This window comes from Sturnira hondurensis, unplaced genomic scaffold (assembly GCF_014824575.4).
Source record: "Sturnira hondurensis isolate 20B ecotype Veracruz unplaced genomic scaffold, ASM1482457v3 Scaffold0022215, whole genome shotgun sequence".
NCBI classification, from domain to species: Eukaryota; Metazoa; Chordata; class Mammalia; order Chiroptera; family Phyllostomidae; genus Sturnira; species Sturnira hondurensis.
In genome coordinates, this window is record NW_028094846.1 from 8510970 (window position 1) to 8538282 (window position 27313).

At 38.8% G+C, this 27313-nt stretch overlaps 1 protein-coding gene across 6 annotated transcripts in view; it reads left to right on the forward strand.

Annotated features, from left to right (window-relative positions):
* RASAL2 (RAS protein activator like 2) overlaps positions 1-27313 on the forward strand; it is a 274200-nt gene that overhangs the window by 88650 nt on the left and 158237 nt on the right. Inside the window, exon 1 of one of the 6 annotated variants that reach the window (XM_037035069.1) lies at positions 3046-4013. The exons of 3 other annotated variants lie outside the window; for them this stretch is intronic. In XM_037035069.1, the coding sequence (XP_036890964.1) occupies positions 3425-4013 (589 nt within the window). In that variant the 5' untranslated portion in view covers positions 3046-3424. Of the gene's footprint in view, positions 1-3045; positions 4014-27313 lie in introns of those variants that run through there. 2 more of the 6 variants (XM_037035067.1, XM_037035068.1) reach the window with 2 other exon arrangements.

The window sequence follows — 27313 nt, forward strand, 5'->3', positions numbered from 1 at the left end:
TAATGTAGTGGAATGGGCGTCATTGTTTCTAACTAAGAAATTATGAATCCTGTGAATATTTTCTTTAAAAATTCTTAAATTTGTTGTACAAGCTTGGGCAAAAGTAGGAAAAGTAGTATTGTTTCATGGAAAATAATATAATAACGAATAGTACAAGAATAAACTGTTTCCTGCGCTTACAACGGTAAACCTACTCTGTATATAATTGAAGAAAAGTCATCATGAAGTGGAGGGCGCCAAATTATTATTTTAAATTCAGATTAAAGGTGACACTTAGAGAAATAACTAACATACTCGATACTCAGCCTTCATAATGAGAAGAAGCATTTGGCCAATCAGACTTTTGCCAGCTGTGAGCGAGATGAATCTTTATTCCTGTTACTGTTCGTACTCCTCTATTCTGTGACTGTTCGTACTTCAAGACTGTCATTTCCTTAGTCAGTGTTCTTTGCTTTCTGATTCCACTTGAATCTTTTTCTATGTTGTTTAGTATTTTCCAGTTTCATATTCCCCAAATAAGGAAGTTTATCTTCAGGAGAATTGTGGTAGTTCCTCCAAAGAATCGAGTTTCTGAGTTTAGAATCCACAATAATTATGTTTACCCATAACGTTACCTATTTAGTGTGTAGAAGTAGGTTCTCATATAAGATCGAGTCTCTGAATATCAGCGTGGGTTAAAGGGCTCAAGTTCTCCCCTTACTGTACAACTTTTCTCAAAACGATAGCCTTGATTTTCCATTGAGGTATTTTAGTAGGTGATCTTCATTAACTTTTTCATAAAGCCAATGAAAGTAGGTATTTCGTTAATTGCCCAAAAGGTGCTCTGACACAGATACCATTTCTGTATTAATAGTAAAAATATTTGTATTATAAACCCACAGGAAGTTGTGAAATTTAAAAATGTTTACTTGTGTATTTTAAAAAGATTGAGTACTTGTATTTCAGTATAATTATAAACCTATGGAAAAATTGCAAGTGCAAAAAATGCTTTACTTGGATTCGGCAGTTATGTATACTTCGACCCATCTGCTCCGTCTTTACATGCATAGTTTCTTTTTTTAAGGATTATATGTATTTAGTTTTAGACAGTGGGGAAGGGATATAACTACCATATTGTTGTCTGTGTCTATGAGTGTTTGTTTTTCTTGTTTATTCATTTGTGGCTTTCAGTTTTATATCCCACAGATGAGGGAAATCATGTGGTTCTTAACTTTCTCTTAGTTTGCTTAACATGATAATCTCAAGTTCCATTCATGTTGTCACAAATGGCAGTATTTTGTCTTTGCTTATGGCTGAGCTGTAGGCATGTACCACGTTCTCCATCCAGTCATCTGTCAAGGGGCACTTTGTCAGTTCTTCTATCTTGGCCACTGTGAATAATGTTGCAGTGAACGTAGAGGTGCATATATCTTTGCAAATACATGTTTTCAAATTTTTCAGGTAGATAGCCAGAAGAGGGGTTGCTTGGTCATATGGTAACGATTCTTTCCGTTTTTGAGGACCTTCCATGCTGTTTCCCATAGTGCTGGAGGACCTGAACAGACACCTCTCCCAAGAATACATACGCATGGCCAACAGACATATGACAAGATGCTCAGCTCAGTAGCTGTTAGGGAAATGAAATAAAAACTACAGCGAGGTGCCGCTCAACAACTGTCAGAGTGAATGGCCATTATCAGCGAGACCAGCAATAACTGGCGTTGGGAGGGCTGTGGAGAAAGGGCCCTCCTTCACCGCTGGGGGGATGCAAACTGGTGTAGCTGCTGTGATTTTTGCAATGTCTTCTGTTGCAGAGAAACTTCGGAGTCTTATAAAGTCACAGTGTTGTGTTTGCAGTTACACTTGTCTGCATTTACCCTCTACCACTGCCCCCTGCCTGCCATCCCCACCCAGATCCACATTTCTGAATGTTTTTGTAAACAAGAAAAAAATTACAATTTTAAGTTTCTCAGATTTAATATATTATGCTTTTGAGAAAGCTGAGTACATAAACATTAATATAGAAACTTACACGTTTAGATACTATAGAAGCAAATGAAAAGGAGTTTATTTCTTTATGATTATGGAAATAATTAGAACATTTTAATATGATAAAAAGAGCAAGTATATTACTAAGTTTACTATTTCTACATTAATAAGAGACTTGGTGTGAAAACCTTTTCATTGTACACATTATGCAAATAAATGAATAGTATTTTTAGTTTTTCAGATGAAATCATCATTTTTTATGTAACTTGCAAAGTGATTTGATTGCCATGTTATATCTCTTTTATTGGTGGTCCAAAGTCTGTCAGGCTTTCCATTCAAAACCCCTATTTTCAGGAGTTTATGAGCAGACAGTTGAAAAAAAATGAACCAACCAAAATCTTGGCACTCAGGATCTTGGTGCAATAGAAGGTACTAACTTTAACAAAATTTTAAATAGTCAGCTCTTTTTCAAAATTGTAAGCAGCACAAAGAGGAATAAAGGAATTTCTTTGGTTATATAAATAGGGAATATTTTTCCAGACAACTTCCCCCAATTCAATTTACAAAGCAAACTTTTCCCTTCTAGACATCGTTGAAGTGTGTATGGTCCCACATTCCAGTTGCCACAGGATCTTGCCTCGAGACTTTTTTCCTTGCTATCTTTCCAAGTAAATATTCTTTGTCCCTCTTCTCTTTTCTACCCATTTCTGTTTCTTTTAATTCTCCATTATATATGTACAATAAAGATTGCTTTAAATTTTGACTTTCTCTTGTCCCTTTTCTCCACATTGTAGTGCCTATTCCAGCAAACAGTGCGTGACTACCTACTGATTGGAAAACAGTACTAACTCCGAGAGAAATAATAGAAATAGCAATGATTTTCTTGAAATTAAATGCCTGAAATCCAGACTTTAAAAACTGTTCTAAAGAGCTGTCCCTTAAAGAGCAGGCGTTTAGTTTGGTTTTTTTCCTTCTTACGAGGAGTGTGAATGTCAGCTCGAGTACTTTCACATTCTGTTTTTAACCCACCATCATTTGCATGGTGAACACTTAACTGCTATTGGTCCGTAAAGGTGTCTGCGGGTTTTTAGTTGCTTTTATTTCACTTCTTTTTTTTTTTTAAAAAAAAATCATTTCCTGAAAACCTAGTACAGAAATGTGACCTGGTGAAGGAAGCAAGATAATCTTCTGGAAATCTTTGCTTTTGCTCTACTCTGAAGGTAATTTGCTCCAGGCAAGAGATTTTTGGGTGCTGCTGAAATTTCGGAGATCTGGGAAAATGGGGTAATAGAATAACACGACACCAGCTCTTAAGCAGCAACATGTGTTGTGGTTCAAAGCCACACAAAGAAAGCTACTTAAGCAGTTGAATGTTTTGGACTAAGCGGACAAGTGTGGTTCGGCTGCAAAGACTGCAGAGTAGAGGGAACTTCCAGCTTAGAGAAGTTGTGAAAAAATGGAGTCCTGGAAGATGAGCATCTTTAAGAGGCAGACATCACCCTGTCCTCCGAGCTATGAGAGATCTCTGTCAGAACCTGCTTATGCCAGTTCAGAGACAGGAACAAGCTTAAGGAGTTACCCATGGTGTGGTCCAGTGAAAAGCAAGAGGAAGAAGAATGAACATAATATGTTCAATCTGGGAAAGCCATTGGGTGCTTATCGGTGGCAAACACATCCCAGCCTTAGGTGCAAAGGGGACAAACAGGAAAACATGCAGAATAATAAAGAAGACTTGGAAGGACCACAGCAAGAGGTCCTGCCAAAGATGGTGGATAATGCTGCTGCTGCTTCTGCTCCTGAGGTCCTTGGAACACGAGCGAAGAAGGTGAACCAGGCCAACCCCCAGTCACTTCGGGTTCCATTCAGCAGATCTATTTCGGAGCCAGAACCTCGCTGCAGAAGCAGATTTGTTAGACCGTGGCCGACTTCGGTGGAGTCTGAGCAGCAGGGGTATTTCATCCGTGGCATTTTTTCTACTCTTTCCAATGGCTTCTCAAGGATGCTGAGTCTAAAAGGAGATTCAACCAATGAGCCAGTGAGAGAAGGTATATTGTGATGAATGAGGGGAGAAAGGGGGCGACTGATTTAATTGTTATTGGAATTTTGATGGGTTGTGTTTTATAATAAGGTAAGCCATACTATTTGCTCAATATAAGCCAAATTTATTTAATTAGTACATTTCTTTAAAAGTGATAAACAGTACTTCAGAGACCCTCTTTAAATGAGTAATGATAATATATATAAAAATAGTAAAATATGGATTTGGTTAAATTAAAGAATTTTTGCTTATGTTATACTCTAACTCTATTTTGGAGCCTACATAAAAGTGCTTTTGTTTTGTTTTGTTTTTTAACCTTTAAGTTTTCCATGTTAAATGCACTTTAGAGGGAGAGATAATCAAATAATTTCTTCATGACAAAATTGGGGGTTAAGAAACAGAATTTTTACTATTATCTCTGTATGTGTTATTAAAAGGAACAATTTATAGCAGGATTGTTTGGGTAGGTTTTAAAAAGTTGAATTTGATTGGCCTGTGTCGTAAACATACACAATTTGCATGTGGAAGTGAAAGATGCAAGTCTTGAATATGTGTTCAGGTGACAGAATTGAAATGTGTGTTTTAATCATTCCAGAAAACAGAGTCATCCAATTTTAAACATCTTCCTTAGGACTTGTTTAACTTTTAAAATGTTTTATGTTGGTGGTATTATTGTTAAAGCCAAAAAAAAAGAACCTCTTCAATTTTTATCTGATTGCCTTGGCACTGACTGACATGCCCTGATGAGTTGTTTCAGTCATGTGTCAGGACCTCTGCTTGGTCGGTTTCTGTTGTTGAAACGTGAATGCTGAGACTTCGATACCGTCTCCATCCAGCTGAGATCATTTTTGGACAAGCTGTGACTGGTGGGAAGCTTCAGCTGATCTTTACTGTGAGATTGGCCACATCAGCAGAATTTTAAACTTTAAAATTGAGAATTCAAGAATTTTGTTATTGGAGTGCAATTGAATTTCTTTTAAAATAAAGTTGGAGGATGCCCTAAGGGTGGCATATCAGTGAAGAATTAAGTAATTTTCCAAATATGTGTGTGCCAATACTTCAGTATTTTCCCTAAACTCTGCCTTCCCTAGATTTCTCTTTGCTCAGTGAGTTTTAATGATACTGTTAAATGTTGATGTCTTCTTCTTACTCTTGGCTTACACATAATTACCCAGAGTAAAATCTTTCTGGATGTGGCTTATTAACATTCCATTAACATTTTTGAAAGACTAGACTGTTGCATTTCCTTGGATGCTAATCTGTTTCCTTGTCAGGTGGTCGTACGCTGATGTAAAGGAGCATTCAGGGAAATTAAGAGTTTAAAATAAATTCTTAGGATCCGTGCCTCTCAGTAGTTAACATGTATGCATTTGATAAAAGAAAGCTATAGGTTTAAAACAATATCAGTATTTATAATACTGATATAAATTTATAAATTAGTTAACTTTTAGCTTTAGCAAGTATGCCCAGCTGTCGACTGTGTGTGAGGTGTTTTGAGACTGTATAACTGCTTTTTATGCATTTTGGCCTACTTAAGGAGGTATATTCTGTATTAAAACATCCTAGTATCTTATCTATTCGAATCATAGAATAATTAGGCATGTGGAGGAAGCACGTGCAGAGTTTAAGGTACTAGTTTATTATAAAGGACTATGTACTTAAAGTACATAGTGTCCCTATCAGTCAGATCTGCAATTTGTGTTGAACAGTTACTATGATATCCTGTCAGCACTTCCCCAGTGGGAGTCAAGCTCTTTAGACAGAACTGCACTGTTTCGTATAGAGATCGGAGCTGGTTCTTGCCAAGACATCTCCTTTTCTCTCTGGGAAGCAGCCCCTCCCCAGCGGACAGTCTGTGTCCATGGAACTCTGTAATCTCCATTTCTCTTTCCCTAAGGCTGGCCTGGGCGGCCTGAATTCTGCTTCCATCTGTGCCAGTTACCACTTGTGAAATTTAACCTCTGCGTTGTTCTTTACATTTTTGTGGAATAGTAATTCCTTCCTCACAAGTGATAAACGAAATTTGAAAATGCAGTGTAAATTACAGTTTTCATACCACTTATTCACAAATCCTGTGTGAACGGTCAGGTTCCTAACAGTTGCTATTACAGTATTGTGGCAAAGTCTGGAAATATTAGAACAGAGATGTCTTTAGGACTATATTGTGAAAATCAATATATTTATTAATTTGAAACCCATTAGTGTTTGTTACTTTTCTCCTTTGGTATGAATTGCAAGGTATGAGAGGCATTAGGTAACGTAGTATGTATTCAAAGCATTTAAAACAGTGTTTGGCACTGAGCAGTTAGTTCTGTGTCTATCAGATATTGTTTCTAAGAAAGTGAACTTAATTCAATAGTTATTTTTAAAAAATAAGGAAAAAGAGGATACCTGATGGGTGAGTTTTTATAATTACTGAATGTAAGTCCGTTGTAATATTTTGGTCCTAAATTCTCTAAACTCGAACTTGTTCTGAGCATGTGCATGTTCTGAGCATAAACAAATAATCATTTCTTATAAGTGGACACAATTACCCTCAAACTTAAAGGGAAGGAATATATATACTATGTCAGGGTCCCTAACCAGTTTAAGAAGGAGAAGCTCAAAGGCTTCAGCATTGTTCCGTGTTCGGCTCCCCAGTCATGTGTTTCTTCATCTGATACAATGTGCAGGCCAAATGATGTAATATTAAAAAATTAGCCCTGGCTGGTGTAGCTCAGTGGATTGAGTGCGGGCCTGCGGGTCTTCGAACCAAAGGATCGTGGTTCAATTCCCAGTCAGGGCACATGCCTGGGTTGCAGGCCAGTTCCCAGCGGGGTACATGCGAGAGGCAACCATACATTGATATTTCTCTCTCTCTCTCCTTCCCTTTTCCTGTAAAGGTAAATAAATAAAATCTTAAAGAATTAAACGTTCTTCTAATAGCCAAAAATAATTCCAGCTGCATTGGGCCCATGGCTAAGCCCGGAGTCAGCATGCTTGCAATAAGGGAAATAAATTGAAACGCCCTTTGAGAGAGGAGTCACTGGACAGATTACCGTGTATCAGATCCACGAAATTCCAAATAGTCTACATGCCTGCCACTTACTAGCTGTGTGAAACTTAGAAGGAGCTATACAATTGCATGGGGACCTGGGATGTAAGCCGCATCTATCTAATGCATGTAACACTTAGAGAGTAAAAATTACCGGGATGCAGTTTTTGTTCCTAAATGATTTTTCTCCCTCTGTTAGTATGCATAGGAGGGAATGAAAGCTTAAATAAATAAGGAAGTGGGGTTGAACGCAAACGGTAATTGGAGAAAATGTATAAGAAAGGGAATTAAATATACCTTAGGTAGTTCTCCGTTCTGGTTATGGCTTACCATATTGTTAGGACTACAAGAGACACCTAGGTTTTAGAGGAGGAAAATAGGAAAACGATTTTGAAGCAAAAAATGGGGTAAAATATTTCATAACCTATGACCCTGCTCCATTGCTGCCCCCTCCCCCACAGCGAGCCAGGTAAGCGACATTCGGACTATAAGACTCACCCCCTTTCCTCCCAGATTGGGGGGGTGCATCTTACAGTCCAAAAAATATGGTATATTATCTCTGTCTGCAATGTCATAGCATTGATATCCTCTGTTCCCAGTGTTGGTTATATTTTCAAAGACCCCCTAACCTGGGAATTAGGAGATTTTATTTTTTCTTCTCGATAATTTAAAAAATACATTCTCATTCAGTTTCTAACAACTTTTCCACGCCAGATCTTGTTGAAAAGGTCCTTTTACATTAACTCAACAATTGTTCATTGAGTCCTTGGTGCTGGGCACGTAGCCCAGTATTTGTTGATGCGCCGCCTTCTCACTTACTCCAGAGAATCAGTAGCCACATTAGAAAACAAAGTTCTCGGGGTCCGCGAGCTGTGCGCATCATAAACAGTGGTAAGGTCCAGTCGGCGTCAGGACGTACCTGGTGTGTCAGATCTCTTTTGTAATCGGACCTTCTGTTTGCTTTACGTGATCATCAGTTCAGAGATGGCACCACAAGTTTGGAGAAATGTACTCTCCCTGTGATTTCTCTTAAGAATCTGTATTTCAGCAGCAGCACGACACCCACCCGGCTAACATTTTCCCTCCCATCTGTTGCATCTAAGCTGTCCTGAAGTTGTTGATCCAATATTTTGTCACTCACGATATTTTATGGTGTCTGTTGTTAAGCAATTTTGAAGGTAATAAATAAGTTTTTAAAAATTTAGGCAATAAACTTTAATTCTTTAGGCTATGTATGCATAAATCTATTACATTTAAAATTATTCAACATATCTGTGCATTTCTTTCATTTTCAGTGAATATATTCCGGGTATATTAATCTGCCATAATGAAATAGCACAGACTAGGGAGCTGGAAAAACCAAATTCATTTCCTCACAGTTCTGCAGGCTGGAATTCTAAGAGTAAGAGGGGGGTTGGTACACTCTCTTCTGAGGCAGGAGATGGATCTGTTTATTGTGTTCTCACTTGGCCTTTCTGCTGTGCATAGGACCTCTAGTTTCTCTTCCTCCCCTTTTCCAGACACCAGTCCCGTTGTGTCAGGGCCCATCTCATTTGACCTCATTTGACCTTAATTACCTCCTTAAAGGCCCTGTGTCCAAACGCGGGCACTCTAGGAGCTGGGGTTCCAATGTAGGATCTCTAGGGGGACACAGGTCAGTCCACAGCACCAGGGAACAAAGGTGCCACAAATTGAGAGGTTATTAATGCAACGTATTAGCATAAAGGGTAACATGTCACATGACATACATTCTCGAACTTTAAAAAATTTATTATGGGGTTGAGTGGCTATAGGGAAAAATAGGCTACATCATTTTAAGTTTATGTTTTATTTTTCTCATTGTGCATATATGTGTATTTTTAGGATGGTTGTAATCAGTGTAAAATATGTGCTAAGTTGTCTTCCTTTGTCTTCATTTAAGACTTTCATATATAGTTGCATCCACTGACCAGTAATACAAGTGGCAAGGATGTTGGACCGTCTGACAATCTATGGTACTGAAATGTTGAAGTTGGCCTGTACCGGGCATCAGTTGTTTATAGTTTTTTCCTGTTATAATTTCCATTTATGGAAATCTTTTTCCTGTTGGCTTATTTCCTTGGGACATACCAAGAAAAATGAATTTTATTTTGGAATGTGACTATCTTGTAGTTTATTATGTATTATAAAGTTTTCCATTAGAAAGATGTTAGACATCAGTAGTGCCTGTAACAATTTAGGAGTATGATTTTCCCTCAGGACCGTACGACACTTGAACTTGAGCGTTCTGTTTTGTCCTTGTGGGGTGTTGCCATCGCTGCCGCTGCTCTCATAGCGCAGGGTGAGGGCAGGGCAGTGGTCTCGGGAGCTGGGCAGACGGGTTCAGACTTGAACCCAATCTGCTGTCCAGTGGAACAGCGGAGAAGTTCCAGGTGACTTTTCTGAGCCTCCATTTCCCATCAGTAAAATGTGAGGTGATAACGATCTTCTTAGCGCTGTGAACAGTCTGTGAAACCGGGTGCCTAGTTCCTGTTAGGTACTTACTTCATAAAAGCTTTTAGCATTGCTAGCTTAATGAGTGGCTATTTCTGTTATATTTTAATGTTATTGATTAGTGAAAAGGCACATTTTTTTCTATAAAATCATTTATAATGTTTGATTATTTTTCAGGTAAAATCTCTTGTTTCTTTTGATTATTTATCAAGTGGAATCTGAGTATATGTGGCACCATTTTATTTATCTTCACTTATTTTACATTGTAGGTTTTAAGTTTATTTGCATTTATCCCAAATGTTCTTGTTTTCAAATAAAATCAGAGCAGTTTATTAGAGCTTGTCAAACCTTCTAAAGCATGTTTCTGATTTGCCCTTCATTTCTTCATTATTCAGAAAATTTATCTTCACAGTTAGTATAAATATATTCTTATATTTCATCATTGTTAAAATGTATTTCTGGAAATGCTTAATTATTCTTTCTGGGATAAATTTAGTTGTATGATATGAGATCCAGAAGTAAGCAAATTATTTGCAGTATTACTAACCACTGTACCAACTTATTCCTTTCTACATGATTTAAAATATCAGGAATGTCTCTATGTCTGTTTTAAAATGTTCCCTGGAACTTGTCTTATTTCACAGATTTTTCTATTTTTGAAAGCAGTAAGGGTTTTTTCCTCCAAAGTAAAGAGCCTATAAATTTTATCACAGACAATAATATAAGGAAGACCGTTAAAATAGGTCATAATCCTTAGTTGCCAAATGAAGCATTTTAATTTAATGAGAATTATTTTTAATTTTTAATTTTCATTTCAGGAACAAGGCAGATAGATAGATGATGGTTACATAACACGATGTGCTTAGTCCTGTGTTGGAGTCGGACAGACCTGGGGTTGAGTTCTGGCTCTGTGTCTTTTTTTTCCCTAATTTAATTCTTGTTCAAGTACAGTTTTCTGTCTTATATTCCCAGCCCTGCCCCCCACCCAGTGCTCCCCACCTCCCTCCCATCTCCACTCCCCACCTTAGTTATTGTCCATGTGTCCTTTATACTTGTTCCTGTGAGTCCTTCCCCTTTTTCCCTGTGATTCTCTCCCCTCTCCCCTCTGGTCCCTGCCAGCCTGTTCTGTATTTGAGTGTCTTTGATCATATTTTGCTTGCTTGTTTGTTTTGTTGTTTAGTGGCTCTGTGTCTTTTAGCTGTGAAGGTGACCTAACCTATCTGGTGCAGACGTCAAGTTGCTGTAAGAATTAAATAATATATTATTTGTCGGGTGCTTTATGTAACAGGTAGTAAGGACTCAGTAGAAGCACCCAGTGGAGGGCTGGGGGTACCTTACAGAGGCAGTGCACCTGTTCCCACTTCCGTTTAGTGACATTGCGGTGATGGCTTCTAATGAACCACAGGGGGACCATTCCAGCCCCAGAGATGTCGCAAATCGAAGGTGGTGGCATTTCAAGGAGGGGTCTTTGTTCAACTTTTAGCAACACACTACTGGCAACACCTATTATTATTTCAGTCTTCAGAGGTAATAACCAGTGTTATTACAGGAAGCATGATTTTGACTAGATTTAAAAAGCGTTTTCTCCCATTTAAGAATGTTTATGTTTATTATTCTAGAGTATCAGAGTTGAATATTGGGTTATATTAAGTATCTTATTGGCATATTTATTTATTTATTTATCACGTTTCCCTGTTATTTTACTAGCATTGAATGTCTGTGATAGTCCATGTATAGTGGATAATTATTTTAAGGTATTTTTTTGCTGAGATATGCTAACATATTTTTTAGAATTTTTCTTGTAAGTCATCTCTATGTTCCTGCCTCTCAGATTACACAGCAATTTTTAGAATCCTATTATTGAATGATTTTTTAAGATGAAACCTATATAATACTTTTTTAACCCATTTAATAAAATGTAATCCTCTTCTGGATTTTAGAATTATATGAATAAATGTTTGGAAATTATCTTTAGTGAACTCATTCATGGTACCTTTATTATTCAGTGATTTTTAAGGATGATTTAAAATTTTGCATGCACTATTAGTTATAACTGTTTTTCTGTTTCTCTTGTTTCATTTGATGTTTTATGTTTTTAAAATTATTTTCTGTTTTCAGTTTATTAGTATGTGCTAAAGAAAATAACTTCCAACATTAACAAAATTTATATTTGTTTTTGCTCATTTAAGTAAACTAGTATAACATTTAAGCTAATGGTTAGGCATAATCAATAAGAAACTTACTTCAGTATTTTACTTTGCTTTACTCGTTGAATTTGTATGAAAGGCTCCAATGAAGCGGTTCTTGAAAGTAAAATTTTCTTGTCCTTTTTGTCTCGTGCTTGCGCGATCAGGTTTCACTCTTTCCGTGTGGTTATGCAACTTCCGAGCAGTCTGACAAGTAAAATGAAAATAAAATGAAAATATGTGTTCCTTATGTGCAAAGACTTTTCTTAACAAATAATGGACCAGTTTGATTTTTTTATCTAATACAAAGTTATTTAACTTAAATTCACCTTGTCAGTAAATTGATAAATTTAAAGGAGAGAGCCAGTATCCTAAGGAATAAAAATTCCTAGCCAGTTGCTTCATTTATTTTTAATATTGTAGCTCATTTGCCAAAAAAGATGACTTAGCCGTTATTCCACCTTCTCCCAGCTGCTGTGATTTTTTTCCACGCTCATTTTCGAGAAATCTGAGTTGACAAGCGGTTGATTACTGAGCCCTCCGATAACCAGAAGATGTTATTGAGGTATTCCATGGAAAGGACTTGGCCTGGTATTGTCGGTGGCTAATGGCGACATCAGCCATACAGTACTTGTTCTAGAATATGTTTAGTACCTTGAGTGCTGAGCCACCCCCAACCTAGGATAGAGTTTACCTCTTCATAGTTGTGCCATCTGACGGTCTCCTCAGGGGTGTGACACCATGAACCTGACTCTTCAGCTCTAGAATTTGCTGTTAATCCCAGATTCCAAAATAAGAGATTATAATTTTAGTGCCTAGGCTAAAAACTAGAATTCTTGATGACCACTCTTAAAATTTGCCTAGTGATCCACATACTATTTTTTTTATATATTTTGCAATGGGGCCATTTCTTTGCTCCCCAGGCCTGTAGAGATTAGTGACTCATTGGTTCTCAGTTACTCATGGCTCTCCAGTAGTCCTAAAAAGCGAAGCAGAAACCCAAAATACAACAATAATAGCAACAAATGAGAAGGCACTTGGTTTTAAGTATTGTGATCAATAGTTTATTCCACTAGTTGAAACTTTATGATGTATCTTAATGCCAGACACGAGGCATCTTTGGCATTTACTTTGGAGCAAAACGTTAATCTGAGACTCTTCACAGGGAGCTCTGATTTCTTAATGTAGCCAGATTCCTAAGAATCTGGATCTTCCCCCCCTTATTGACTCTCTAAGTGTTTTCCTTTCTCACCAGCCACTGAGGACCAGAAGGAAGTGAATATAGCCCTTACCTCCCCTCTGGTCGTTTGCAGCACAGTGAGCAAGCAGATAATTAAACAGACAAGTAACGGTCCTGAACAAGATGCCATTTGAAGTAGACTTGAGTTAATCAAAGTCTCCCAAGTCAAGGAAGGGAGTATTCTAGGGTTACTGCAGACAGAAGGAACAGTGGGAAGGCCTGGAGCGCACCTAGGGAAACCGGGGAGGAGTTCACGCGGTGAAAAACACAGTGTAGGTTGAGAGCACGGATAGATGTGGCTGGAAGGGGTGAAGGGTTGTTGTTTAAAGAGTTTGTGCTCAATGCCAAGCTAAGGTTTTTGGATTTCAAAGGTAACAGATTTTAAAGTAGGATCCAAGCTTTGTTTTTTAGGAAGGTAGTTTTAATGTTAGCATGGATAACAGACTGATGATGGAGAAACACAATTAAATTGTGCCCGAGTTTGTTAGACATACCAAAAGCCTAAACTAAAGAAGAGTTGATATTAAATGTTGCAGAACCTCAAATAAAAAGACATTTCTGGAGCAAGTTTGACAGAGCAAAGTTTGACAGAGCAAGTTTGAGTAATACAGGCCACTCAGAATTGATAGCAATGGGTTCATAGATCTTGAAAATTGTGACGCTTTTACTTAAATTTGAAAACAGAGAGACAACAAGGCCAAAGGGCAAGACAGTGAAAGTGTGGTCATTTCTACATGCTTGGTTTTTCAAACTCTGGGCACTTCTTACATGTTTATCTAGTTTAATCCTCTGAATCCTCTTTGGGTTAGAGTTATTCTTTACCTTCTTTAGAAGTAAAGAAGTAGAAACTCAGAAAGGTTCGGGTACTTCCTTAAGGCTACCCAGCTAGTCCGTGGTGGCCCCCAGATCTCTCTGACTCCAAGCCCATCTCTGAGCACCTGAAGTTTGAGAGGTTTTCAAGAACCTGGGAGTGTCTGCCCGCTGAGCCCTGAGGAATAATGGAGCAGGAGCGCAGCAGTGGAGATCAGGTCCCACGTGACGCTATGCTGTGGACATCGTCAGGGCACGCACGTTGAGAGCCACAGGAGTGGACGTGGCAAGTCCCTCAGCTGTGGAAGGGGGCCGTGTAGTGTGAGGGCACTGGGAGTGTCAGGACTAGCACCCTGACCTTGGCACGTTTGGCCATCTCGTTCCAGGCTGACCCGAGGCCGTTGGCTGAGCCGCTCAACTTACATGATGATAGCCTTGGAGTTGATTACCCATCGTGGTAGTGGTGGCCGGTGTAGTATTTCTACTTGACACACACACGCACCTTATTTTTGTTTACCAGATTTATTGAGCTATAATTCACCTACCATACAGTTTACTCGTTTAAAGTATAGAACTCAATTGGGTTTTTTTGGAATTGTGGTAACATATACATAAGCACAAAATTTACCATTTTAACCTTTTTAAGTGTAGTGTTCTGTGGAGTTAAGTACATTCACTTTGGTGTGCAGCCATCACCGCTGTCCGTTTCCAGAATGTTTTCATCTTTCCAGACAGAGGCTCCGTACCCATCCAACACCAGCAGCCTGCTTTCCCCTCCCCCAGCCCCTGGGAACCCCACTCTACTTTCTGTCTCTATGAACCTGACTACTACAGGTATCTTACACAAGGGGATTCGCACGGTATTTGTCCTTTTGTACAGTTTAGTTGTTTTGAGTACACTCACAGAGTCGTACAACCACGCTGCTGTCAGTTTTATACCAGCAAGAGCCTCAGGACTCACTAGTGCTTCCTTCCCAATTACCACCCACCCCCTCCACCGCCCCAGCTCTGGGAAGCCAAGACTGTGCCTTCTGTCTGTCGGTCTCTAGATGTGCCTATAGATTTCACGTAATGGAACTATGCGTGTGTGGCCTCTTTTATTTAGCGTAATGTTCTCAAGGTTCATCCAGGTTGTAACATCTAGCAATATTTCATTTCTTATTATGGCTAAATAATATTTTATTGTGTGGCTCTACCACAGTTTTTATTTATATATTCATCAGTTGATGGACATTGAGTCGTCCTTACTTTTTGGCTGTTACTAACAGCGCTGCCATGAAAAATCATGTACACGTTTTTGCATGGATGGGTGTTTTCATTCCTTTTGGATCCATTTACCATGATCTTTTGTAAAGGATGTGGCTGGAGTCCAGAATAATGATTTGGTGTTTTGAGACCTTCAGTCATATTTAGATTTCCATTTGTTTTCTAAACATAGGACAACCTTATTGTCTTTTATTCATGTTTTAAATCTATGTAGTCATGTATGCAATAAATTTTTGTAACGGCTCTTTTATAATACTTTAGTCTTAATCGAATAGTTTCAGTAATTAGCAATTTCCTACACCTGTGCTGAAAATATAACCATAAACATGGTTTTGGTTCTGTGTGATTTAGTTTCCCAGTAGAAGCCCGACTGTAATGAACACAGCGATTTGTCTTCATTGCCAGGATGGCCGTCGCATCTTTATCTGCCCGAGGCAGTTTGTAGCACATTTCTCACGCTCACGGCCTGTGTGTCTTTGCGAGGCGGCAAAGAGAGGAGTAGGGTGGGTGATGACTCCGACTCTGTGATTACGAAACATGATCCGTGTGAGTCCACAGGTTCGTAGTGACTGAACTTTTAGTCAGTAAACCACAGGCATTTTCCCCGTCTTTCTCATGTGAATTTTCTCATCGAGATATCCTTAATTTCTTTTCCTCTTTGCTTTTCATTTTTGGATTTGTTGGTGATTATTTTGCTCACTTGCCTTCACAAAATGGAAAGCCTGTGTCATGCCCACACTCTTAGACGTTGCCACCAAAATGTCAAAAGAGTTCGAATCTTACGGGATACCAACCCAACTGTAACTTAGCACTGTATGTAACCATAACCTTGGTCGAAGCAAAGGGTATTTTGGATGCTATGTGTGTGGGTTGTTGTTCTGGAACAAAGTGGTGTCTGTCGGTGAGGGCGTACGAGCTGTTGTCAGCATTTGTGGGCTTATTCCCAGATTCAAGGGGTTTTTTTGTTTTTTTTTTCCGAGATAGAGTCCATGCCTGGTGTATATTTAGTGAACTACTTTATATGTAATGGATGTACTATAAATACAGTGAAGGTTTTATGTGAGTGGCAGAAAAATGTACAATAAATTACTGACAATATACGTTAAATAATGATAGCTGTCGTGAGTACTTCGTGATTCCATTCTTTAAGCTGTCTTTACAAAAGGCATAATTAACATTCCTACCTAGGAACCAGGGTATTTTAAGCAAATTACAAAGGACATTTTTTCGATTCCAAGTATTTAGACATGACTCCCTGTCTTAAGGGACTGCTGACAACTACCTAATGGAACTCATCCATTTCACAGGAGTACTTCCCAGAACCTCAGACTAAGGGACATGCTTCGAGATTATGCGATGATTCTGGGATGTGGAGGCTAGGCACTCCTTCTAGTATTTAAGTTCCATTTACTGCGGTTCTCTTGATAACATCTTAAACTAGGAGTTTTAAAAAATAAGCCCTCTTGTGGTATCGATGCTGGAGCTGGACAGAGGTGCCCTTGAATCAAGTAAAAGAGACCTCTTCCTAGTTTCTTAAACACAGATAAATGGCATTAAAATGTTTTTTAATGTTGAATTTATATTTATGTTTTTACACTAAAATTTTTAAAAAATTGTAAATATTTCTTAGCATTTTGGTGTCCAGCTTAATCCATACTCAAGCAAAGTATTTAACCTAACTCAAATTTCTGTATTTGATGACTTTGTATTTAATATTCCCTTGTTGAGTTGCTTTCTGCCCTGTGACTTCATTTTAGGGCATGGCCTTTCAAATGGTGTTTTGTGAACACCGTGGTGCACAGTGAACAGGAGTCTGTTGCTGGTAGGAATCATGATTGTAGCTGGTTTCTTAATCCTCTCTAGGCTTCATTTCAGTGTATTAGAGTGACGGTCATATCTCAGAAATTGCTGCTAGTCCCTAGCCAGGTTGATCCTGTAGTCCTTTGAATGATGCTTTCCGGTTTGTATTTTCCATAGAATTCTAAGTGTATCATTTTTTTAAGCCAGAAGGAACTCAGTATTTCCTTGTGAATCCCATCTCTTCTGGAGCCTGGTATTCATTACATTTTTTAATCAACAAGGAATGTTCATTTAAACACTACAACAGAGACATTTTTGTCATTTTTAGCCAGTTTTCTTTGTCTGCATTAGACTAGTTTAAATATTAGATGTGAAAGGACATTTTATCCAAGAGTAAATGATATTGGGATAATACCACGTAAACTACCATATTCTGCCATGTATAATGTGCACTTTTTGCCCAGATTTTTGAGGGAAAACTAAGGATGAGCATTATACATGGATATACTAATTCTGTATCTGTATAAATGTTTTTAATTCTTTTACTTAAACTCATGCGTTAAAAGTATTATTCTAGAAAGCGGTAATGATATCCATATGCGAAAGAATACCCTGAAATATGAGAATCAATTTTGTGTCTAAATATAAATAAATAAATAATTGAATTAAAAAATTAAAACGAGAGGTTTTTTTCTTGAAAGTTTGGGCCCAAAACACGGGAGCACATTATACATGGCAAAATATGGCAAGTCATTTAAAGCGGTTGCCAGGATTCATACCAAGTAACATATTAACATATATGTGTGTATGGGGCAGGGGAAGGGGGTTATCGAGATTTTGTCTTTAAAAAATATGAAATGCAATTTATGAAAAATTTTTCTCTATTGAACAAAGTTCAGGTTCTAAGTGCAACTATGCACTAATCATTAAAATAAATAGAACTAAAATGAACTTTGGAGTGTTCTTTTCTGAAAAATAGTGTGTGATTACAAGTTATGACATCCTTCTTCACGTTTTACCTTCTTTGCACAATTATCTGTAGTGCATAATAAATGATTTTTTAAAACTGAAATCACTGGAAGAATTTGTTCTTTCAAGGCTCTTTTTGAAAAAATGTACACCTATTTCAGTTTAGTGGACAATTAAGTCCCTCTGTTATACCCTGTTGCAGTTATTTTAGTTCGACAGCACAGTTTTAAAGTAAAAGGGTAGGACAAACAGCACAGGAAAGAATAATTTACAGTTTTTAAATAAAATGAAAAATCAGGGTAAATTTGTGAATACACCTGAATATTTACATTTTGACAATCACGCTCTGGAATCTTGCCACATATTTAGAACTTACGTATCCTCGGTGAGGCTTTTGATGTAAATCATGTCTGTGCTTGGGAGAAGGTACATGGTGGTGAGTATTAACGAATGAAGTGCTCTTGATGTACAAATGTGAGAAGATCTCTGGGCTATGTTGTAAAATAAGCAGCAAAAGTATTTGTATATATTTTTAGTTCTTTATAGTTTTCAAACCCTTTCAAATGTGTTATTTGATAATCACTGCCTCGGGGAAAAAAGTAGTAAGTCCACTTTGTGTATGGTGTGAAACCCCTTGTATATGGGGAACTTTCCAGAAGGAAGCTCTTGGCTCTTTGCAGACAGCTGTGGATTTGGAAATGAGAAAGGTGACCCTGGGGCCTCCCCTAGTCAGACATCTCTGTCCGTCTCTACATTAATTTCACTAGCGTGAGCTGAGCCTGGATCAGCTGAGCCTGGGCACTTTCAGGGTGGTAGGGCTGTGGCCGAGGCTTCATCCTGGGTCACATTCAGACCTTTACTCAGTCCCTTCCCTTCCTCCATCGGAGATGGATGACCAAAGATTGCACTGGGAAAAGTGAGCAAAGGATGGCGAGCATTGTACCAGCATATCGATGCAGTATCTCAGGCAGCCTACTTACTCTTCATTTGCTCGCAGTTCAGTGCAGGTGATCATAGTACACACGAATGTCACCCTCCAGCCCCCCACACGCACACATGTGCAGAGAGGCACATGCAGCGGCTTTAACTGGACCACTTAGTCTGGAAAGCACTTTCCATAGTAATTTTTGGTGTCCGCTAGCTCCAGTGTTTACACTCAGCACTCTCCTCAGTCTGGTGGTCCTTCTCTCAGGGACCACTGTTCAGAGCCCAAGAATAGAGAATGGCCTTATTTTGTCCACAGGTCTGTTTTCTTGATTTGTTCGTGGTGTTTCCTAGTGTATTTTTTGGTGTAGCTTTGTTAGTGGTTGCTACGGAGGTGTGTACAATATTAATATGTGACATCACAATTTACTGGTAACAACATTTGGTAAGTAGCACATGGATTTATAATTTTCGATTTAATCAAAATCGAAATGAGTTTATAAAATGAGTTTATAAACTCATGAGGAGGATAGAATATGTCCTCATTTTTCTGCTGTTTCCAATATTTTTTCTTCCTTTCCAATGCTTTGAAATTCCATCTTTTATTTTATTTTGAAGAACTCTCTTTTGCTACTCTTTAAGGTTAAGTCTGCTGGGGACAGGTTCTTTTAGTTTGCCTTCATCTGAGAGTGCGTTCATTTCCACTCCACGCGGTAGTTTCACCAGGTATAGAACTTGCGTTTGACAGTTTTCTTCCAGCACTTGAAGAATTTTGTCCTACTTTCTTTATGGTTTTAGAGGAGAAATTACTGTCATTTGTATTGGTGTTCTAAAGGTAACATGTCACCTTTTCTGACTGCTTTCAAGATTTATTTGTTTGTCCTTAGTTTTCAGAAGTTTAATTATGCTGTGTCTTGTCTTGGATTTCTTCCGCTTTACCCAGCTTCTTGAATCTGGAGATTTATGTCTTTTGCTCTGCTTTCAGCCACTGTTTTTTCAAATGTTTGTTTGTCCCTACTCTATTTTTCCTCCCTTGGGGCCCCACTGATGTGAATGTTGGATCTTTTGATATTGCCTTCAGGTCTTTTTATAAAAATTTGTTTGTTAAGTCTGTCTCCTCGCTGTTACTCATATTCAGTAAATGCTGTTTATCACTCCTCAGGTTTACAGGTTCTGTCTTCTGTCATCTCCACTTTACGATTGTATTTGTTATTGTACTTTCAGTTCTGTCATTTCCATGCAGTTACTATAACTTCTGTTTCTTTGCTAAGGTATTCGATTCTTAAAAATTTGTTCCGCAGTAATTTCAGTCGATTTTGAAGCATACTGTGATGCTTCAGATCCCTTCTCAGATTAGTTCCCTCTCTGAGTCGTCTCAGATGGTTGTCTTTCTGCATCCAAGTTGTGATATTCTTGTTTCTTGGTATGATGGATGGTTTTGTTTTTTCCATCGAATTTGGAACATTTTGGCTGTGAAGTTAAGAAACTGTAGGTCTTTTTAAAGTCTTTTATTTTAGCAGGCTGTCAACCTTTTTAGGTTTAGCATGTAGCTACAAAGCCTAATGTTGAGGGGGACGGTTCCTATGACAATTGACTTTTCATATTTTTTGCAGTCCTATTTTGCTCTGCTTGGTTTATGTGGGCCTCCTACTCATCTCCACTGCTTCTAGCTGAGAAAGCAAAATGAGCTTCCCCAGAACAGGGCATCTGTCCTCCAGGAGGGAGGAGGGGGTCTCCAGTCCACGGGGACAGAGGCTCTCTGGGGTGGGCTGCTGTGACAGGATCCCCCTGCCTCTGGGAGATGGAGAGCAATTCCCAGGCTGGGCTCTTGTGGTGGTGGGGCCCCCTTCCCAGTGTCCCCCCCGATTCCCGTTCCCAGTTACCTGGGGTGTCTCAGTGGGGGAAGCTAGTCTCAGGTCTGGAACGGGGAGGACAGGGGTTCCCCTTACTGCTCACTTGTCTGCAGACTTCCCTACAGGACCGCCATGTAGGTGCCGTCGGGCTTCCGAGTGTTAAGAGGAAGGAGCCCACCCAGACCCCTCTCTGTCGTTCGGGCCGAGGCTCTGGGTCACCTTCTTCTGTTGAACTGAGTGGTGGAAGGTGCCCTGCTGCCGTGTTGCTCCTCCCGCTCCACGGGTCCCAGCAAGTCCGTCTTTTTTCCTGTTTCCGAGTGCAACGGCTGCCTTTTGAAGTTCCAAATTACATAGTTTCATTTAGCAGGGAGCAGTATGAAGAAATGAGTTTATACCATTGTCTGGCCCCAAGGCGCTTCTTAATCCTTTGTTATTCACATGTTGGTTTAGACTGCCTGGCCTGTCGTCATCTGCACCGATTTTCCGCAGTCGTCAGACGAGACAGCGCTTCTCTCTGTAGCCTCACTTGTTAGAGCTTTCCCAGGAAATCTGAGTTCTTCTCCAGCGTAGCTCTCATCAGCCGGGTAAAGCCCGATTTCTCTTGCAAGTTCAGTGGTTCGTGCCACTGCTTTGCACTCCTCCAGGATTCAGAGTATTTAATGAAGGTTCAAGGATGTATCGTGTTCACGTGAGGGCGGATTTACATAGAGGGTCGTTTAACTGGTGGACATTTTCGTGTTCAGTAAACTTTTATTTTTCTATGAAAATTTGTATCTGTGAGGACTACATGAATACTTACATAGGCAACCCCCCTCCTACATACCTATGTCCTTATACTTTACCTAAAATACATGGAAAGTCCTCTAACCAAATATCTTTATTTTACAGGTGAGTCAAGAGAAAAGAAATGCCTAATATAAAGATCTTATAATTTGTAATCTAAACAGAAAAGCTTTGCAAAGGTTGGAAAGGGGCACTGCTAATTACTTTGGGACAGCAAGTTGTAATCTGGGCCGTGCGGTCATGCGATACAGATCGAATTGCTAGCTAGAATAAAATGCAGTTCAGTGAGACCCCCAGTCTCCGACTCCTTCGGGTGGCCCCAGCGCAGCGTAGCATTGTGGGAATGACTGTGGGCTGTAGGATCCGACGCCTTTGGTTCAGATCCTGACTTCACCAGTTACCAACAGGGTGATTGTGACCAATGCACTCAAACGCTCTGTGTCCCAGTCTCGTGTGAAACCTGGGGGCAGTGGTAGTGCCAACCTCATGGGGTTGCTCTGAGGCTTACGTGGGATTGCGCGCCGCTTGCTGCTGGTACGACCGTTACTTTTTATATCCTGGCGTCAGAAAAGGCAAGAGTTAATTGAGGACTAGCAGCCTCAGTGCGAGATTAAGGGCCGGGAGATTGGGGCTCTATTTCTGTTTTGATCCTGAATCACTGGGACTCTTTGGGGAACTGCTTGACCTTCCGTGTCTAAATCCTGCCATCTCAAAGACAGAAGAATCGTGCCACCTGCTCACTTTATGCAAGGTGGGAGAGGAAATTTTGGGAAAATGCTTTGAGATCTTTGGGGGGAAAGGTGCCATATAAGCTTATAATTATATTCATCTCAGTTCGACATTAACTTGCTCATTAAATATGTATGGTTTCTAGTTTGTTTAACTAGTAATCCAAAATTATATTAATGTATGATGTGGAGGTGCTGATGCTTATGTTTAGAACATTTCCTGTTGTGTTTTCTTCATCACTGACGTGACATTATATCAGTAATACATGTAAAAATCAGTAGACATAAATTATTGATAAGGACTGAAGAGTAATTTCTCATTTTTCTACTTAGTTTTAATTAAAATGTAGCTTTTAATGAAATTCTTTCTAAAGAAGTGAAAAAGGATGAAAGTGGGGATGAGGAATGGTTGATTAATTATAATGAGAATAAAATATGGGCTAAAATGTACCTTAGAACACTTAGCCTTTTCCCTCGCCACTGTAGAATTATGTTTTAATGAAGTCAGTTGAATAATCAGTGATCAAGTAGCTGTCATGGTAAAAGATGAGATAGTTTTTTTCTTCAAATACTTACAGTCTAGTAGAGAAAATAAAAATATAAGTATTTACTTAGTTCTTTTGTTATCATTAATGGTATAGCTAATCTTTTCAAAGTTGGTGGCAAGTAGAGGCAGTATGTGAAATGAAATTTTATACAACATTTTGACTACTTCTAATTAGCTACATTTATCTAAATGCTTTTATGAAGTGTAAAGAATTAAATGGTCAGTTTAGAAAAAATATATACATAAAGGTTTCAAATTTGCCAAATTAATTTCTCATTGAGGTCCAGAATCAATGCTAATTTATAATAGTTTTAGATTATTTATTTATTTATTTTAGAGAGGGGAAGGGAGGAAGAGGGAGAGAGTAACGTGAATGTGTGGTTGCCTCTCATGCACCCATGACCGGAACCTGGCCCACAACCCAGGCATGTGCCTTGACTGGGAATCGAACCAGTGACCCTTTGGTGCACAGGCCAGCGCTTAGTCCACTGAGCCACGCCAGCCAGGGCTAATTTATAATTTTTTTAAAAGATTTTTATTTACTCCTTTTTAGAGAGAGGGGAAGGGAGAGAGAAAGAGAGGGAGAGAAACACCAATGTGTGGCTGCCTCTCGTGTGCCCTACGCCAGGGACTAGGCCCATAACCCAGGCAGGTGCTCCAACTGGGAACTGAACCAGCAACCCTCCAGTTCATAGGCCAGCACTCAATCCACTGAGCCACACTAGCCAGGGCTATAATTTTTTTGATAAAGGAAAATAGTTAGGTTTCCTTTGAAAACTTATGTAGTTTGAAAAATGACCTTGGGAGGCTTTTTGTTCAAATAATTTCTCTATAATTCACTTTGAGAGTATGATTTAGTCTGAATAATTTTCATTTCAAAGGTAATCCTGAGGCGTTGAAAGAAATTCAAGATTTGAAAGTAAAATAGAGTGGAAAATGATATTCCAAATCTGTGAATTGCTGCCTTTCCAGTTAACATTGGTGTGATAAAAGTCTAGGTGTGGATTCTGGAGGTCCACACAGTGCACTTCCTCCAGGATCTCATGATGCACTTGCACTTGAAGGAGGATGTTAGGAGTTTCTGACCCCAGGGACATGGCAGTGTGGACATTGATATTTACATGAAATGTCAACTCTGAGCTTGAATTGTTGAAGTTGCATGATGACTAGGAAGTGCGGTTTTGTTTTTTAAGGGGACTTTTGGGATGATGTTATGGGACCGGCAATCAGTCTCTCTGGGTTTTTTGTTTGTTTCAGTTGCACATCTCTGAAATGCTGCTTAGTGAAAGAGGAATGAAATAAACTATTAGTTGTTAAGACTAGAGCATAGGCTTTGACCCAGAAAACTTGGGAAGGAATTTTTATGTAGAAACTAAAGGCAAAGAGTTTACAATGCAATAGTTATTTTTAGAAAAGGATCAAATGCTAAGAAACAGTATGAATCGCAATCTACCATCTATCTGGTTTGGTAGTTCGGAAACTGAGAGTTCTTCTTTAGCGCTCATTCTCCCTTTCTGTCACCAAATCCAGTCCATCATCAAGTTCTGTGGTTTTTGTTTATTTGTTGGTTACCACTTAAACATTTCTGTAATACGACTTTTCTTTTTTCTATCACCACGCTGGCCCAAATCTGCGATTTCTCTTGCCTGGATTACCACCATAGCCTCTGTGTTCGTTTCCTAGGACTACTGTAACAACTTACAGCAAACTGGGTGGCTTAGAGTGACAGAAATTTGTCTTCTCACAGTTCAGGAGACCAGAGGTCTGTAACCAAGATGTCAGTAGGGTTGGTTCCCTTTGAAGGCTTGGAGGGAGAGACTCTGTCCTGTGCCCCTCTCCTGGCTTCAGGTGTGTCCTGCCAGTCCTTGGATTGCTCGGCTTCTAGCTCCATCACTACAGTCTGTGTCCCCATCAGCATGTGGCCTTCTTCTTTGTGTGTCTCTTCTGCATCTTCAAATCCTCCTTTTTTCATAAGGACGTGAGTCCTACTCCAGTGAGACCTCTTCTTATCTCAACCTTTTGCTGGAAGTTCTAGCCAAAGCAGTGGGGCAACAGAAAGAAAGAAAAGGCGTCCAGATTGAGAAAAAGGACATAAAACTATATTTGAAAATGACATGTTCAAGTATAGTAGTATCCTAAGAAATCAACTAAAAATTTGTGCAGTATATGAATTCAACAAGGTTGCAGGGTACAAGATAAATATGCAAAAAGAAAAATCAGTGGTATTTCATATATACTTGCAATGAGCAATTCAAAATGAAGTTCAGAAAACAACTGCATTCACAATAACATCGAAAAGAATAAAATACTTAGGAATGAATTAAACAAACAAAGTGCAGAACTTTTACTTTAAAAACTTAAAAACACAAATGGAAGAAATTATGGAAAATCTAAATACATTTTAACAATCTCATGTTTATAAATTGGAAGAGTTATCATTGAGATGGCAATATTTCCTAAACTGACTACGGATTTAATGCAATCCCTATCAGAATGCTAGCTGATTTTTTAATGATAAGCTAATTCTGAAATTCATATGAAATTGTAAAGAACCTGAATATGCAAAGCAATCTTGAAAATGAAAAAAAAAACACAAAGTAGGACCCACATTGACCAATCTTACAGTTTATTACAAACATCAGTATAAGACAGTGTAGTACTTGCTTGGAGATATATCAGTGGAATAGAATTGAGAGTCCAGAAATAAAACCATGGTCATCTGGATTTCAACAAGCATAACAAGGTTATTCAATGGGGTTAAGAAAAGCATATTCAAAAATGGTGCTGGGACAACTTGATAGGCACATGCAAAAATTGAAGTTCAACCCTTACCACCACACCAGATATATAATAAACTCAAAATGGATCAAAGGCTTTTGTGTAGGAACTGTAACCATAATACTCTTGGAAGAATTAATAGAGAAGTATATCTTCATGACCTTGGCTTTGGCAAAGGATTTCTAGATATAACACCAAAAGCCTGAACAGCAAAAGAAAAAACATCATTTGAACTTCATCAAAATTTAAACTTTGGTTCAATAAAGGATACCCCTGAGAGGTGAAAAAGACAATCCCCATAGAATGGGAGAAAATATTTGCAAATCAAGGATCTGATAAGGGGTTAATATCCAAAGTATCCAAGGAACTCATGCAACTCAATAGCAAAAAAAAGAAAAAAGAAAACAAAAATCCCCACCCAAATACTTAAAAACTGGGCAAAGGGTTTGAATAAACATTTTCCCAAAGAAGACATAAAATTAAAAGGCATATGAAAAAGGTGTCTGATATCACTAATAATCAGAAAATCCAAATTAAAACCATGAGATGCCACCTCCCATCTGTCATTGGCTAGTATCTAAAAGACAAAGGTAATACGCACTGCTGAGGATGTGGGTGAAAGGGACCCCTTTTACACTGTTGATGGGGGTGTTAACTGGTGCAGCCACTGTGGAAAGTCTGGAGTTTCCCCAAGAAATTGAAAGTAGAAGCACCACGTGATCCAGCAGTCCCCCTTCTGGGATGCACATCCAGGGGAAATAAAACCAGTATCCTGAAGACTTATCTGTACTCCTATGCTCGCGGCAGAATTATTCACAGTAGCAAGGGTTTGGAAACAACCTAAATGTCTGTCTATGGATGAATGGGTAAAGGAAAAAATGTGTTTATATAAAACCGAATATTTTTCAACTTTGGAAAAGAAGGCAGTCCTGCCATGTACAACGGTGTGGATGAACCCAGAGGGCATTGTGCCATGGGAAATAAACCAGACACAGGAAAGCAAACACTGCGTGGTATCACTCATAGGTGGAATCTAATAGAGAACAAAGTCGAAATCATAGAAACTGATAGTAGAATTATTATTGCCAGAGGCTTGGGTTGGGGAAATAGAGAGAAGTTGGTAAAAGTGTACGAACTTTCAGTTATAGTATGAATAAGGCCTTTGGATCTTGCAATGTGTAATATGATGGCTATGGTAGTAACATTGTGCAGTTGAAATTTTCTGAGTAAGTGGAGCTTGAGTGTCCTCATTCCAAACTAAAAGGGTAACTGTGGAGTGATGGATATGTTAATTAACACAGTGGAGGGAATTCCTTCACCATTTATATGTATATCAAATCATGTTGTACAATTTAAATATAGTACCATTTTATATGTCATCACACCTCATTAAAGTTGACAGGACCGCACAATGAGGTACCACTTCATACACATTAGGGTGTGTAGAGTCAAAGAGGAGATAGCAACAAATATTGATGAGGATGTTGCGAAATTGGAACCTCGTACGTTGCCGGTAGGAATGTAAAACGGTGCAGCTGCTTTGGAAAAGAACCTGGCAGTTCCTCAAAGAGCTAAACATAGAATAACCATATGACTCAACAGTTGTACTTCTAGATAATTACTCAGCATAAATGAAAACGTATGTCTACTTGAAAACTTGTACGTGCATGTATGTAGCAGCATGATTCACGAGAGCCAAAAGGTGGAAATACCTCAAACTTACGGTAACTGATGGATGGAACTCAATGTGGTATAGCCATACAATGGCGCATGAACGCCCACCACACGGATGGGTCTTCAAAAATGTTATGCAAAATATAAAAAGCCCATGAATTAGGTGATTCCATTCCTATGAAATAGGTACAAGAGCTGCATATATGAAGATCAGGGGTTTCTTAGGGGTGAGGAGGGGAGTGA